The sequence below is a fragment of the Cynocephalus volans genome, chromosome 9 (assembly GCF_027409185.1).
Source record: "Cynocephalus volans isolate mCynVol1 chromosome 9, mCynVol1.pri, whole genome shotgun sequence".
Lineage (NCBI taxonomy): Eukaryota > Metazoa > Chordata > Mammalia > Dermoptera > Cynocephalidae > Cynocephalus > Cynocephalus volans.
In genome coordinates, this window is record NC_084468.1 from 2,647,169 (window position 1) to 2,661,257 (window position 14,089).

The following is a 14,089-nucleotide window of genomic DNA, read 5'->3' on the forward strand; positions in this document are numbered from 1 at the left end:
AAAACTGCTGGGAAGGAACAAGAGCCCTACTGAGCCTGCTCTCTGACTTAGGATATAAAACGTCCTGGGAAAAAGCTCAAATATGTCAACAGAAGGTCAGATGCCTAGGGTACCACATCTCTGAAGGATGCTGCTTGCTGGGAATAAAAAGGAAACTGTGCTATACCCTGACCAGACACCAAGAGAAAAGGCTGAAAGTTCCTTGGGGCTGCTGGCTTCTGTTGAATCTGGATACTGGGATACCCAGAAAAGGCAAAACCCCTGTATGAAGCAATCAAAGGAGCTGAAAAGGAGCCCCTAGAGTGGGGCCCAAAGCAAGAGCATGCCTTTTTAGAAATCAAAACTCTGTTAACTCAGGCTCCTGCCCTTGGACTTCCAGACACAACTCAGGACTTCAACCTCTTTATACATGAGAAAGATCATGTGGCTGTGGGGGTCCTCGCCCAGACCCTACGGCCCTGGAAGAGGCCGGTGGCATACCTATCCAAGCAACTGGGTAATGTGGCAGCCACTGTCACCCTAATCCAAGAGGCAGAAAAACTCACTTTGGAGCAAAATCTCAATATAAAAGTCACACATGTGGTGACCATCCTAATGAACAGTCAGGGATACAAATGGCTGACAAACTCCAGGATGACTCACTATCAAGGACTCCTCTGTGAAAACTCCCAGGTGTGCCTTGAAACAGCATGGACTCTGAACCCAACCATGCTCCTACCTGCCAAGTCCGGCTCCCTGCACCATGACTGTGAAGAACTGATGGATGAAATATACTCCTGCAGGCCCAATTTGACAGACTTGCCCTTGACTGACCCAGACATGGAACAGTTCACGGATGGGAGCAGTTACACTCAGGAAGGACAATGAAGAGCTGGATATGTGGTAACAACTCATAAAGAGATTATAGAGGCAAAATCCTTGCCAGAAGGTTGGTCAGCACAGCGAGGAGAGCTATGGGCAATAATCCAAGTATTCAGACTCTTGAAAGGAAAATGGGTCAGTGTTTACACTGACTCTAAATATGCCTTTGCAACTTTACATGTCCATGGGGCCATATACAAAGAAAGTGGCCTGCTGATGGCAGGAGAAAAGACAATTAAAAATAAGGAAGAAATTCTCCAGCTCCTCAAAGCAGTGTGGGAGCCCACCCAAGTGGCCGTTATATACTGAAAAGGACATCAAAAAGGCACTGACAGAATCAGTGAAGGAAACCAGCTGGCCGACCAGATGGCCAGGGGAGCAGCTGCTCAAACAGAGCCTGCTAAAGGCCTAAATGAGCCTGCCAAAATCATGTTGGTGCCAGAAATGGCACAGCAGCTGAAGTACACAAAGGAGGAAACTCAATGGGCAGAGAAAGAAGGTGGAATTTAACCCCCTGACAGATGGTGTAAGCTCCCAGAGCACAGACTGATGATTCCTCAATGACTGGCCCCCTGACTAGTCCTGGAGTATCACAAACTGACTCACTGGGGAAAAATGGCCCTGGAGACCATGCTAAGTTGCTACTATTTCATCCCAAGATTGGCTTCCCTCTGTGCCCAGGTCAGCTCCCAATGCTCGACCTGCATCCAAAACAACATCAAGCGAGGGCCCCAGCTGGTCCCAAAGTACAGCCAGTCAGGACATCGCCCTTTGAAGACCCAATAGTGGACTTCACCAAAGTGAAATCCTGCAGGGGCTACAAATATTTATTGGTGATGATATGTACCTTCACCAGATGGACAGAGGCACTGCCCACATGTTCTGAGCAAGCCTGGGAGGTCACAAAGGCCCTTTTAAGGGAAGTTGTCCCAAGATACGGGCTCCCTCTGACTATAGGATTGGACAATGGGCCAGTGTTTATAGCAGAGGTTGTTCAAGGACTGGCCAAGATGCTGGGAATACAATGGAAGCTCCACACAGCATACCAGCCACAGAGCTCAGGGAAAGTAGAACACATGAACCGGACTCTAAAGACTACTTTATCCAAGCTTTGCCAGGAGACAGGGCTACCCTGGATAGACATGCTTCCCTTAGCTTTGTTACAGGTCCAGTGTATGTCAGGGCCAACAAGATATTCCCCTTTTGAAATCATGTAAGGGAGACCACCCCCACTTATAGCTGGACTATAGGGGCATCCCCACCAGTTGGGGGACATGCAAATATCACAATACTTGCAGTCACTGGCCAGGACCTTCTGACAGATAACCAGGACAGTTTTAGAATGAGCTACCATTCCTATAGGAAATTGGGCACACCAGTTTCAACCTGGTGACACAGTATGGTAAAAGACTGGAAAAAGACTCCCTTAAAGCCGATTTGGACAGGGCCACACATAGTTGTACTAACTACCCCTACTGCAGTTAAAGTTGCAGGTTTAATTTCCTGGATCCATCATACGCAGGTGAAACACGTGGCTTCCCCAAACGACTCCACCTCATGGTCCGTGAAGGCTGACCCCTCTGGCCCACTTAAGATCTGGTTCCAGAGACGCCCTGCAAATCATCACCACCCTGCTCTGGTCACACTGGAAGCGACCAGTCCATGCATGGCTGAAGCCCGAGGAATCAATGAGCCTTGCTTCAGCCACTCTGTGGGCTGGCTGACCCATGCATGGCTGAAGACTGAGGCTTTTGCCGCTGTGGGACATAACAAGTACACTGATTTATTTTTATGAAATGATAACCATATGCCATCCCTTACCTTTAGTTTTCACTATATTGCTTGTTTCACTTTTTTTTTTTTTTTTTTTTTTAAAGATGACCGGTGAGGGGATCTTAACCCTTGATTTGGTGTTGTCAGCACCACGCTCAGCCAGTGAGCGAACCGGCCATCCGTATATGGGATCCGAACCCGGGGCCTTGGTGTTATCAGCACCGCACTCTCCCGAGTGAGCCACGGGCCAGCCCAACTTTTTTTTTTTTTTTTGTCTTTTTTTTTTGTGACCAGTAAGGGGATCGCAACCCTTGGTGTGGTGTCGGCCGCACCACGCTCAGCCAGTGAGCACACCGGCCATTCCTATATAGGATCCAAACCCACGGCGGGAGCACTGCTGCGCTCCCAAGTGCTGCACTCTCCTGAGTGCGCCACGGGGCCGGCCCTTGTGTTGCTTTTTGCCATAGGATTGATAACAGTAACCCCAAAAGATTGGAATAGTATAGAAGAGTTTTTGCTAATACTCCTTCATTTCCTGTCAACAGGATTTTTTTTTTAGGCATCTCATGGTGACAATGTGCCTTCTAAAGATAGCCTCTTCCTTGACCACATGCACTCAGTTTACTGACCCTGGCACACGTACTGCCCCTTGCTGCAGGCCAGGGGAAATATGCACAAAGGAGGAAGGAATTAGAAAAGTCTTGGTTCTCATGGACAGACACTTGGAGCTGCCTATCCCGGCTTTTGCCTATAACCAGTCCACTGTTTATGTTATTCTTAGCTCTCTTGTTTGGCTCATGTATCTTAAACTGCCTTGTCAAGTTCATTTCGACCCATTTAGAGTCAATCAAATTACAGGTGGCCTTGTCATCACAAGAATGCACTTACATGCCCCCAGAAAACAAGAATTCTTTTTTTTTTTTTTTTTTTTTTTTTTGAAGATGACCGGTAAGGGGATCTTAACCCTTGACTTGGTGTTGTCAGCACCACGCTCAGCCAGTGAGCGAACCGGCCATCCGTATATGGGATCCGAACCCGGGGCCTTGGTGTTATCAGCACCGCACTCTACCGAGTGAGCCATGGGCCGGCCCGAAAACAAGAATTCTGAAGGTGACGCTCACTCCAATGTATGGAGAGAGCATCAAAGTGGGGAAATGTTGGGAAAATTCAAAATTAATTTTCAGTAGCTTGTTTTGCCTTTAAAACAGAACCTGCTTGTTATATCAGCTTTACTGATAATCAACTGCCCTGCACTCCTGCTTCTGTAAAATGTGCTTGCTTATCACAATAGCTACATGAATGCTGAGAAAACAAAACTTATTACTGTACTAGTTACATGAATGCTGAGAAAGTGAAAGAGTCTGCCTATATAAACCCTGTAAGGGCTAAACTCAGGGCTCTGATTTTGGAGTGCTAGCTAATCTTGGCCTGCCGGCATAATAAAATACTTGACTTCCCAACCCTCTGAGTGCTGACGCTTCTCTGTCAAGTCTGTTCCATAACATTTGTAAACAGAGAATCGGGAAGTAATGGGCTGTTTCTCTGCAGTCCTTCCCATGAGAAGGGAAGGCTGCTGCTACCCCCTTGGAAGCAATGCTGGGTTTCTGTTTACCTGAGCACTTTGGGACAACTGACAGGCTCTGAGACATGTAGGACACAGAACAGGGCACCCTGAGTTGCAGGTGTGGCCTGCCCTGAGTGGGCTTTAGTGTGCCATCACTGCCTGCATTCCCCCCCCCCCCCGCCCCCAGGCTCTCCTAGGCTAGCCCCACTCCCTGCTGGGCAGGCTGAACAAGCTACCCCTCCATGTCCCCCCCATCCTCTGTGCCCCCTCTGCTTGCTCATCTACCCCATGAGGTGAGGAGGCACCCCTTCGAAGGAGGCGGTGCCCCACAGACCTCTGCTTAGCTGCAGCTGAACGGCATCCCTTGGAGGTCCGGCCCAACAGCCAGAGCAGTGGTGATCGTCCATGCAGGGGACGCCCCTGGGTCAGGTTGTCACGCCTGTAGGGGCGACTCTGTGGTCAAAGGTACTTCTTGCCACAATAACCACAGCCTCTCTTTGAGGAGCAGGCACTGACCACCTGGGCCTGCCCCCCAACCCTGTCCTCCCCGAGCTGTGCAGCAGCTGACCCTGAGAGGGGCCAATTCTCCTCGCTGAGGGGTCACAGCTGAGCTCAACAGCCCTGAAGGACCAACTCCTCGGGTCGCCACCAACCGTGGGGCACACGCCTCAGTGTTCTGTGCAGAGGCCCCTCCCTCGGGGGGACGGCCAGCTTGGTGGGCGAGCGAGCTCCGCGGGGCCTCCAATCCAAGCCCACGGCTGACTCCATCCGCGACTCCCAGAGACAGGCGGCGGGCTCCTGCCGGTGCAGGGCCTCCTCCACTGCATCCCGCCTCTCCCCCATCGCTCCCCGCCCCTCTCTTCCACTCTTACCCACTCCCCTCGCCCGCCCCCAGTCCCCGCCCTGACTCCTCCCCAACTCGGCTCTGCTCAGTCTTTGGCGCGCCCCCTCCCCTTCCATATCACCCCGTCCCGCCCCTCCCCGCCCTGCCCCGCCCCCTGCGTATGCGGAGCCCCCTGCCGCCCCGCCCAACCCTCCGCTCCCTTCCTGGCGACCGGCCCCGGCCCCCGCCCCGCCGCAGCTCATCATCTCACTCCGCTTCTTCCCTCCCCGCCATGTGACCCCGCCCCTTCCCCGCCCAGCCTCGCGCAGTAGCCGGGGAGGGACGCGGGAATCTCAGAGGCCGCGGAGCCTCTGGGGGACGGGCCAGAGCCGCGGCCGGCCATTGGCAGAGCTCGCCGTCGAGGGCTGTCAATCCCGCCGGCCCAGCGTGGCCCCGCCTCCGCCGAGTCAGCGTCACGGGACGCAGGGCGCCGCGGGTGCTGCCGGGACGGGCCCAAGATGGCCGGCCGTCTCGGTTCCGCTTCTGCCCGCGGCCCCGAGCCCCATTCATTGCCTCGCTGCTGAGAGGCGCCGCGTCGTCTCGAGCCGGCCCGGGGCCTTCCGAGGCTGCCCTGAGGGGCGGGAGGCCGCCATGGCGACCCTGGAAAAGCTGATGAAGGCCTTCGAGTCCCTCAAGTCCTTTCAGCAGCAGCAGCAGCAGCAGCAGCAGCAGCAGCAGCAGCAGCAGCAGCAGCAGCCGCCGCCGCCGTCGCCTCAGCCTCAGCCTCAGCCTCAGCCGCCCCCGCCGCCGCCGCCGCCGCCACCTCCCGGCCCGGCCGTGGCTGAGGAGCCGCTGCACCGACCGTGAGTCCGGCCTCGCTGCAGCTCCCTGCCCGCGCGGGCTCCGGCGACGGCGGGGTTGGCGGCGACCCTGCAGCCTGCGGGCTGGCGACGCGAGTCCCGGCCCCGCGGCGACACGGGTGACCCCGCAGTCCCCGAGCCCGGGTGGGGGGGACCTGCCCCTTCCTGCGGTGACAGCCGCCTCCCCTCGTCCTCCAGGACGGCCGAGCCCCGGCGGGGCCTGCCCTGGATTCACGAGGAGAGTCACGGCCCCAGTCCTCCAGCCCTTCCCGGGATGCGGAGACTTAGGACGAGAACTTGTTTCTCTTTACTTGCGAGAAACCGGGGCGGGGGGTGCTCTTCACTGTGCATGAAGGTACTTGAGAGGGCCCAGACGGCGTCCGGTGTGCCTGCGCTGGGCCACTTCCCGCTCTGCTCTGAGAGGGAGGAGGGTTGGGGCCGCGGAGAGGTGGGCATCGCGGATGGCAGCGCGCTCTGAGGCTGCCGGCCGGGGAAGGGCGGGGGCGGGAGGGCGCGTCCAGCGGGACGTTCTTTTTCCAGGGAGCACTTTAAACAGCCGTGACTTGAGTCTCTTCCCGCATCCTCGAGGCATCTCATTTAGTTCATGGTCGCAGTGGCAGTAGGAAGATTTTAAGCATCACCTAGCCCCTGTAAGGTGGTCTGCAGGCATTTGAGTTTTGGTTGCCAAGCAGGTGGTGAGCTACTTAGATGGTGATTGTTAACGAGTGAGACATCATAAAATTGACTTCAGATTAGGAAGAGTTGACTGAAGTTTATTAACACGACACATTGCTGGCGGGGAGGTTACGTTTCACAGTATTGCAGTCAAGCTTGCTGGAACATGGGGTGTCTGCAGACTCCGTGGACATCTCAGGTGTGCCAGTGACAGAGCTCCTGTTTGATCCATTGCTGACATCCTGTTTGTTACTCTTTGGAAGCCAGAGTCTCTGCTGCTTGTTCATGGGAAGAATTTTTGAAACAAAAAGAGAGACCATTAATAACATCTTCTAACAGAACCCCAGGACTTTACCTGGAAGGTTTGAATGCTGAGTGTTCAGCAGAGGTCAGGAAGTACTCTGCTGCAGTCAGGGCTTTCTCTCACCCCTGGGCATTTTATTTGTGATCTGGATTTGTACAAGATGGCGTTTAATAAGAACAGTTTTCAAGAAGCAGCCCCTTAAAGAATCTCATTTTATTAAGACTGATTCATTTTTATTAATATTTCTTGTTTTTATGTTTCTGATATGATCCTTGCCTTGTCCAGAGGATTTAATTAGAAAGGAGGATTTGGGCAGTAACGTTGGCTTATTTGTTAGAATAAAATTTAGGAATAAATTTTACTTCTAAAAGGTGAAAAAGCTGATTGGATACTTAGAAAAAATTTTTAACAATTTGACTCATCTCTGCAGCAAGTAATCTCTAATCATTCCAGAGTTTTATTGTAGTGTATCTCTAAGAGGAAGGTGTCATGAAAGTTCACACATTGTGTGTATCTCGGTAAACACTACGCAGGGCTCTGGGTGGGAAGGAGGACATTACGGCTGTCTGGCCGCTTCAAACACTTGATCATTCTCAAAGTATGCCTTCTCTTTCTTTTCCTGATCTGATAGAACCTGAGTTTGCTTATCTTCAAAATATGGGTATCAAGAGGCTTCCTTTTAAGCTGGCTTGACAAAGTGGATAGATTTTTGTTTCATTTATTTTAAGGTAATATGAGATTGCCTTATTCTAAAAAAATCTATTTTTTTCATGAGTAATACATTAACGTGGCACAAATTCCAAAATTACAAAAGGGTTATAATTAAGATATCCCCCTCCCACACTTTTCTCCTGAGTACCTAAGTCTGTCCCCAGCACTGTTATACTTCCTCATGTATCCTTCCAGATAGAATCTATGCATATGTTAAGGTATATTTAAAATTATTTAAAAATAAAAGTAGTTTAGGATAGTAACTTTTCGGGGTTTTTAGCATGCTCTGAAATTAACTTCATTAGGCTTAATTATAGTTATTTTAAATAAAATGCATACATGTCATATTTCTGTGTATTTTGCTGTTCAGACAGTAGGTATTCATCAATTTTCAGTAACAAATTCACTGTTCACAATTTTGGATCTTGGCATTTCTGTTCACATGCTTCAGCTGAAAAGTAAGATTGGCCAAAGCAGTTTTAAAGGCACCTGCTCTATTTTTTATGGCTCTTGCTCTGTTGTGTGAAACCATAATGTCACAGCCATGTGTGGAATTCAGTTGAAGTATGAGTGCCCGCCCTCTGCTCAGCATATAGAATGCAGGAGTTCTGTGTGGGGCTGACTACAGTCTCAGCAAGCCTTGTGTGCTTAGGAAGGTCTTAATAGTAATTATGAGGCAATTGACATTAGCCTTTGGCACTTTCTCATTCTCTTTCAGATTCCTACCTAGTTTCCCCTGACTTAAAATATATTTGTTCGTCAGTAGATGTTTACTGAACATCTGCTATGTGCCTGGCATGTTTTAGGTGCAGGGCTCAGCAGTGAACAGGCAAAGCAGTGAACAGCTATGCCCTCATGAAACTTTCATTCTGGTGAGGGACATAGGCAGCTTTTCAGCTCTGCCATTGTAGCATGAAAGCAGCAGCAGACAATACCTAAATGTTGTTCCAGTAGCATTTTGTTAATGACAATGAAATTTGAATTTCATATAATTTTCATGTATGAAATATTATTATTATTTGATTATTATTATTTTTTTTTTGGTCCACCATTTAAAAAGGTAAAAACATTTCTTGGACTGGATGAAAACAGGCAGATTGTAGTTTGTCCACCCCCAGATTAAAATATGATAGGACCACTTTTGGGAAGCTTTTCTTTTTTGGTTGCTTTTTATTAACTAGTTTCAAAAATTATAAAAGTTACACATATACATTGTAAAGACATCTTTAAGAAGCAGCACAGAAGATGAAAAACAAAGCCCTTCTCCCAATCAGTCCTCTTAGTTTCATTCCCTAAAATCAATTATTTCTTGTGCCTTCTTCCCAGATTTTTAGATGCGTACACAAGCACTTAAATGTGTCTTTTTTTTGTTTGCATGAATGTCACACTATTTATATATATTTTTCACTTATCAGTATGTCATAGACATTATTCCATAGTGGTACATATAGTTCTTATTGATTGCTATATAGTATTGTAGAATTTTTTTGTTTTGTTTTCTGATACTTTATTCTTTTCTTAGTTAATTATTTCTACAATCTCTGTGTAATAATTACACATATTTATGGGGTACGTGTGATAATGATCAAATCAGGGTAACTGGGATATTCATCACCAGTGTAGAATTTCTTTTTAAAAGAGAACTTTTGGAGATGTAAAGGCTCAAAGGTTTCACATTGTCCTGCCTTTGGAACATGATAGTGATGAATTCTCTCCACCTTAAGAGGCCCCACCATCACCTCCAGTCTCTGTAGCTCTTGATAAACTCCCTTTGAATGATGTCCACTCTCAAGATATTTGGTCTTATTCAGACAGCAAGAAGGAAAAATGAAATACCTTATAAGGCACTATTTAATATTGTGTTGAACTGGATCAGCTTGGGTGCTAGAGTGTATGTTAGAGACAGGATATGCCATATTTCCTTGCTACTCATAGTGTATTCTCAGGGCCAGCTGATATCCTCTGGTATCACCTGGGAGCTTATAAAAAGTGCAGAATCTCTGTCTGAACTTAGTCCTACCAAATGAGAGTCTGCATTTTAATGAGCTCTGAAAGTGATTTCTGTGCACATTAGAGTTTGAGAAGCTCCACTGTAGGTGCTCAGGCCTTACCTTTGTTGTTGCTAATAACAATGTAGGCATTTGGGAGGGAAGACCTGTGTTGGTTATGTATGTCCAGGTGCAGCTGAGGCAGTATAGCATCTGTCCTAGGGCCATTGAGCATTTGTGTAGCTGCAGAGTAGGTCATAAGTCTGACAAGTGAACTAAAGTCGGCATTTAGAGTGCTCCCAGCTACTGGTAATGGCGTCCAGAATACCTGGAAGTGTCCCTTTAACTCAGGCGCCTATTGTGTGCCAAGCACTGTTGTGGGCCCTGGGGTTACAGCAGTGGACAAGACTAGAGCTGATAAAGACTGGAGAAAAACAACAGAATGAGGGGAAGAGGTGATGTGAAATTTTATTTGGGGTATGAAGGAGAGCTGCACTGAAAAGGTGACATTTGAGCAGGAGGGGGCAAGCCATATGGATATGTGGAAAAAGAGAGGCCCAGGTAGTGGACAGAAGGTGGGAATGCTTTCTATATTTGAAGACTAGGAAGGAGGCCCGTGGCTGAAGCAAAATGAAGGGCAGATATAGGAGATGAGGTAAGAGAGGTAGAAAGTTAGAGATGAAGGTTGATTATACCAACAGAAGCTTGTGTGGTAAAACAAGTGATTTAGTTTATGTTTTTAAAAGATCATTTTGACAACACCAAATACTGGTGAGGATGCAGAGAAACTAGGTTACTTAATCATTGTTGGTGATAATATAAAGTGGAATGGTCACTCTGGAAAACAGTCAGTTTCTTATAAAATGAATATGTAATTACTGTACAACCCAACAGTTACACTCCTGGGTATTAATCCTAGAGCACTGCAAACTCATGTTCACACAAAAACCTGTACACAAATATTCATGGTAGCTTAATTCATAATATCCCTAAACTGGAATCTGCTTAGATGTCTTTCAGCAGGTGAGTGGTTAAACTATTCAGCAATAAAAGGGAAGGAACTACTGATACATGCAACAGTTTAGAATAATCTCAAGGAAATTATGCTAGTTAAAAAAGCCAACTCCAAAGGGTTACATACTGTATTATTCTACTTACGTAACATTTTTGAAATGACACAGTTTTAGGAATGGAGAGTAGATTAGTGGTTGCCAGGGGTTAGAGACGGTGTATGGAGAGGAGTGGGAGTGGTGAGTCAGAAAGGCACAGGGGAGGTCCTTGTGATGGATGCACCTATTGTCTGACTGGTGTCAGACATACAAACCTATGCATCTGATGAGATTGTGTGGAATTGAACACATACGAATGGGTACAAGCAAAACTGGAAATCTAAGTCAAATCAGTGGACTGTATTAATATCAGTGATATTAATATCAGATTTGATATACTATAGTTTTGCAAAACAGTACTATTGGGGGAAACTGGGTAAAGTGTACGCTGAATCTTTATAATTTTTTACAGCTACATGTGAATCTACAATTATCTCAATAAAAACTTCAATTAAGAAAAAAAGGCTGCCCTGGTCTACAGGGAGGGAGACAGTTTGGAGGATATTGAAGTGATCAAAGCTGGAGAGGCTGGTGGCTTGTGCTGGGCTGGTAGCAGTGGTGGTGGTGAGAAGTGGTCAGATTCTAGCTCCCTTTTGGAGGAAGAGCTGATGGGATTTGGAGACAGATTTTTTTTTTAATTAAGATTATAATTCACATACCGTAAAATTTACCCTTTAAAAGTGTACAATAGGGCTGCCCAGTGGCTCACTTGGGAGAGTGTGGTGCTGATAACACCAAGGCCACAGGTTCGGATCCCTATATAGGGATGGCCGGTTACCTCACTTGGGAGAGCATGGTGCTAACAACACCAAGTCAAGGGTTAAGATCCCCTTACCGGTTGTTTTAAAAAAAAAAAAAAAAAAAAAAAAGAAAGTACAATAGAAGGGTTTGTGCAACCATTATTATCTACTTATGTAATATTTTGTTAGTCCCCAAAAGAAACCCCCTACCCATTAGCAGTCATTCCTCATTCTCCTTCCCCCTAGCCCCTGGCAACCACTAATTTTTCTGTCTCTCTAGATTTGCTGCTTCTGGACATTTCATATGGACGGAATCATACAGCACTGTGTCTTTTGTGACTAACTTTTTCACTTAGCATAACAGATTGGTTTTTTTTTTGTCTTTTTTTTTTGTGACTGGCCGCACCGCACTCAGCCAGTGAGTGCACCGGCCATCCTTATATAGGATCCAAACCCGCGGCGGGAGCACTGCCACACTCCCAGCGCCGCACTCTCCCGAGTGCGCCACAGGGTAGGCCCACAGATTGGTTTTTGAATTGTACATTCTTCTACTGGTAATTGCAACTGTATTTAGTTGAATCACTAGTAGGAAAGCCTTTATTATAATGGCCCTTTTTCTGTGATACAGACTGTAGAATGGAGAAATCTTAGGCCTTGATTCCCCTAATCAAACAGCACTTTTATTTTTAAATGAAACCTTGGTATGTATCTGCATAGTAGTAATCTTTCTTTTCCTTCCATTTTGATAGCCTCTGATTTTGATTTTCTGCTCTGCTGGAAGGTCCTTTCTCTCTCTGAGCCCCAATCTTTTCATATATAAAATGGGATAATAGCACAACAGTGAATACACAGGCTCCTTGTGAGGACTGATCAGATATGTCACATTCCAGTCCCTTTTCCCTGCTTCATTTCTGTTAGCACTTACACTTAACCTGACATTGGTTATGTCTATGTCTGACTCTTGCCTCTAGAATGTAATCTATACAAGAGTAGTTGCTGCATTTGAAGTATCTAGCTCATACTAAGTTCTCAATATATATTTATTGAATGAATGCTTAGTGTTATAACCTATATTTTGTTAAACTATAAAATACTTTTCATACATTCTACTTTTGTTTTTCAAGAAAAATATTTTCTCTGCTATTTTTTCTACTTACTAGCTTCATGCTTTAGAAATCTGTTTTCCCTTTTTATTATAAATGTACATACAGAAAAGTACATGAAACTTATAACCACTGTCCAGTCAGGAAACAGAGCATTGGGAGCATCCCAGGGACTCCCTCTGTTCAATGTTTCTTCTTCAGCCATCCCGCTCAGCCACTGTACTGGTTTTATGGTAATTGCTTTGTAGCCTAATTGACCCAACCCAGGTATACATCTTCAAGCAATGTTGTTTGGTTTTGCTTGGTTTGGAATGTTGTATGAACAGATTGATATAATACATGTACACATACACATACTTACACGTGTGTTTACACACGTGTGTGTCACTTCTATCGTTTGTTGCTCTGTTTTTGATTTACGTGTGTAGTTGTGATTTGCCCATTTTTGCTGCTATATAATATCCCATTGTATGAATATGCCATAATTATTTTTCTGATCGTCGGTTGCATGTCTGGACTGTCAAGTTTTGATTATTATGCCGCTATGAGCATATCTTCTCTCTCTCTGGCTTGTCTTTTCACTCACAAAACGGTGTTTTTTGATGAACAGTTTCTAATTTTAATGAAGTACAGTTTATCACATTTTCCACTATAGTTAGTGCTTTTTGTATCTTGTTTGATTAATTTTTCACTACCCTGAGGTCATGAGATATTTTCCAATACTGTTGTGTAAAAAGCTTTATTGATTTGTCTTTTGCATTGAGGTCCGCTGTCCACCTGGAATTGATTTTTTGTGTATGATGTGAGATAGGCTTCCAGTTTAATTTTTCCACATGGATACCTACTTCTAGCACAGTTTCCTCACTGTTCTGTAGTGTTCCCTTCTCCCCTTAAAAAAAAAAATTAGTTCAGTGTGTATATACAGGTACAGTGCGTTTGTCCACTACAAAGTACTAAATTTGTTCTCTATTTTTAACTGAATTCACTTTAAGTAGACTTGTTTTGGTATAATTATCTTTTAATAAGGACCTCTTTTACTAATAATGTTCTTGTTGTACAGTATATTATAATGCTTCAGTCTGTCTTTGTATTTAAAGAAACGTTAATACAGCATAACTGATTTTTCAGTGTCTTCCATTGATGGTTTCTTGTCTCTGCCTGTTGTGTGGTGGTGTCATATCCAAGTCATTTGCCATTGAGAAGACTGTAGGATGTTGCTGCTTTAAAGACTGTGAATTTTGATAGTCAAAATGTTAAATCATTGTAATGTACATATATATGTAAATATGCTCAGTGTTAAACCAAACATGTTTTTCTCAACCATCACTACTTGAGCAAGTACGAAACATAGTTCCAAATGAGTTGGTGTCTCATTCCTTCTTAAACAAATCTTTCTGAAAAAGTCCTAATTGTCTAGGAATATCTCATATAAGTATAGTACTTGGCAAAAGTCAGAGAGCAGCTGATGAGGAGTCAGAAGCCCTGGGTGCCTGCCCTGCCTTTACAGTCCTGTACCTGCAGGCGGTGCAACCTTGAGAGCTTGGTTCTTCCCCTGCTTAGGGTGTGTAGGCCCCCACT

At 46.0% G+C, this 14,089-nt stretch overlaps 1 protein-coding gene across 3 annotated transcripts in view; it reads left to right on the plus strand.

Annotated features, from left to right (window-relative positions):
• Nucleotides 1-5,540: 5,540 nt before the first annotated feature.
• Nucleotides 5,541-14,089, plus strand: part of HTT (huntingtin) — a 136,866-nt gene continuing 128,317 nt past the window's right edge. For all 3 annotated transcript variants that reach the window (XM_063108535.1, XM_063108536.1, XM_063108537.1), the window contains exon 1: nt 5,541-5,884. In XM_063108535.1, coding sequence (XP_062964605.1) covers nt 5,673-5,884 — 212 coding nt within the window. In that variant the 5' untranslated portion in view covers nt 5,541-5,672. The remainder of the gene's footprint in view (nt 5,885-14,089) is intronic.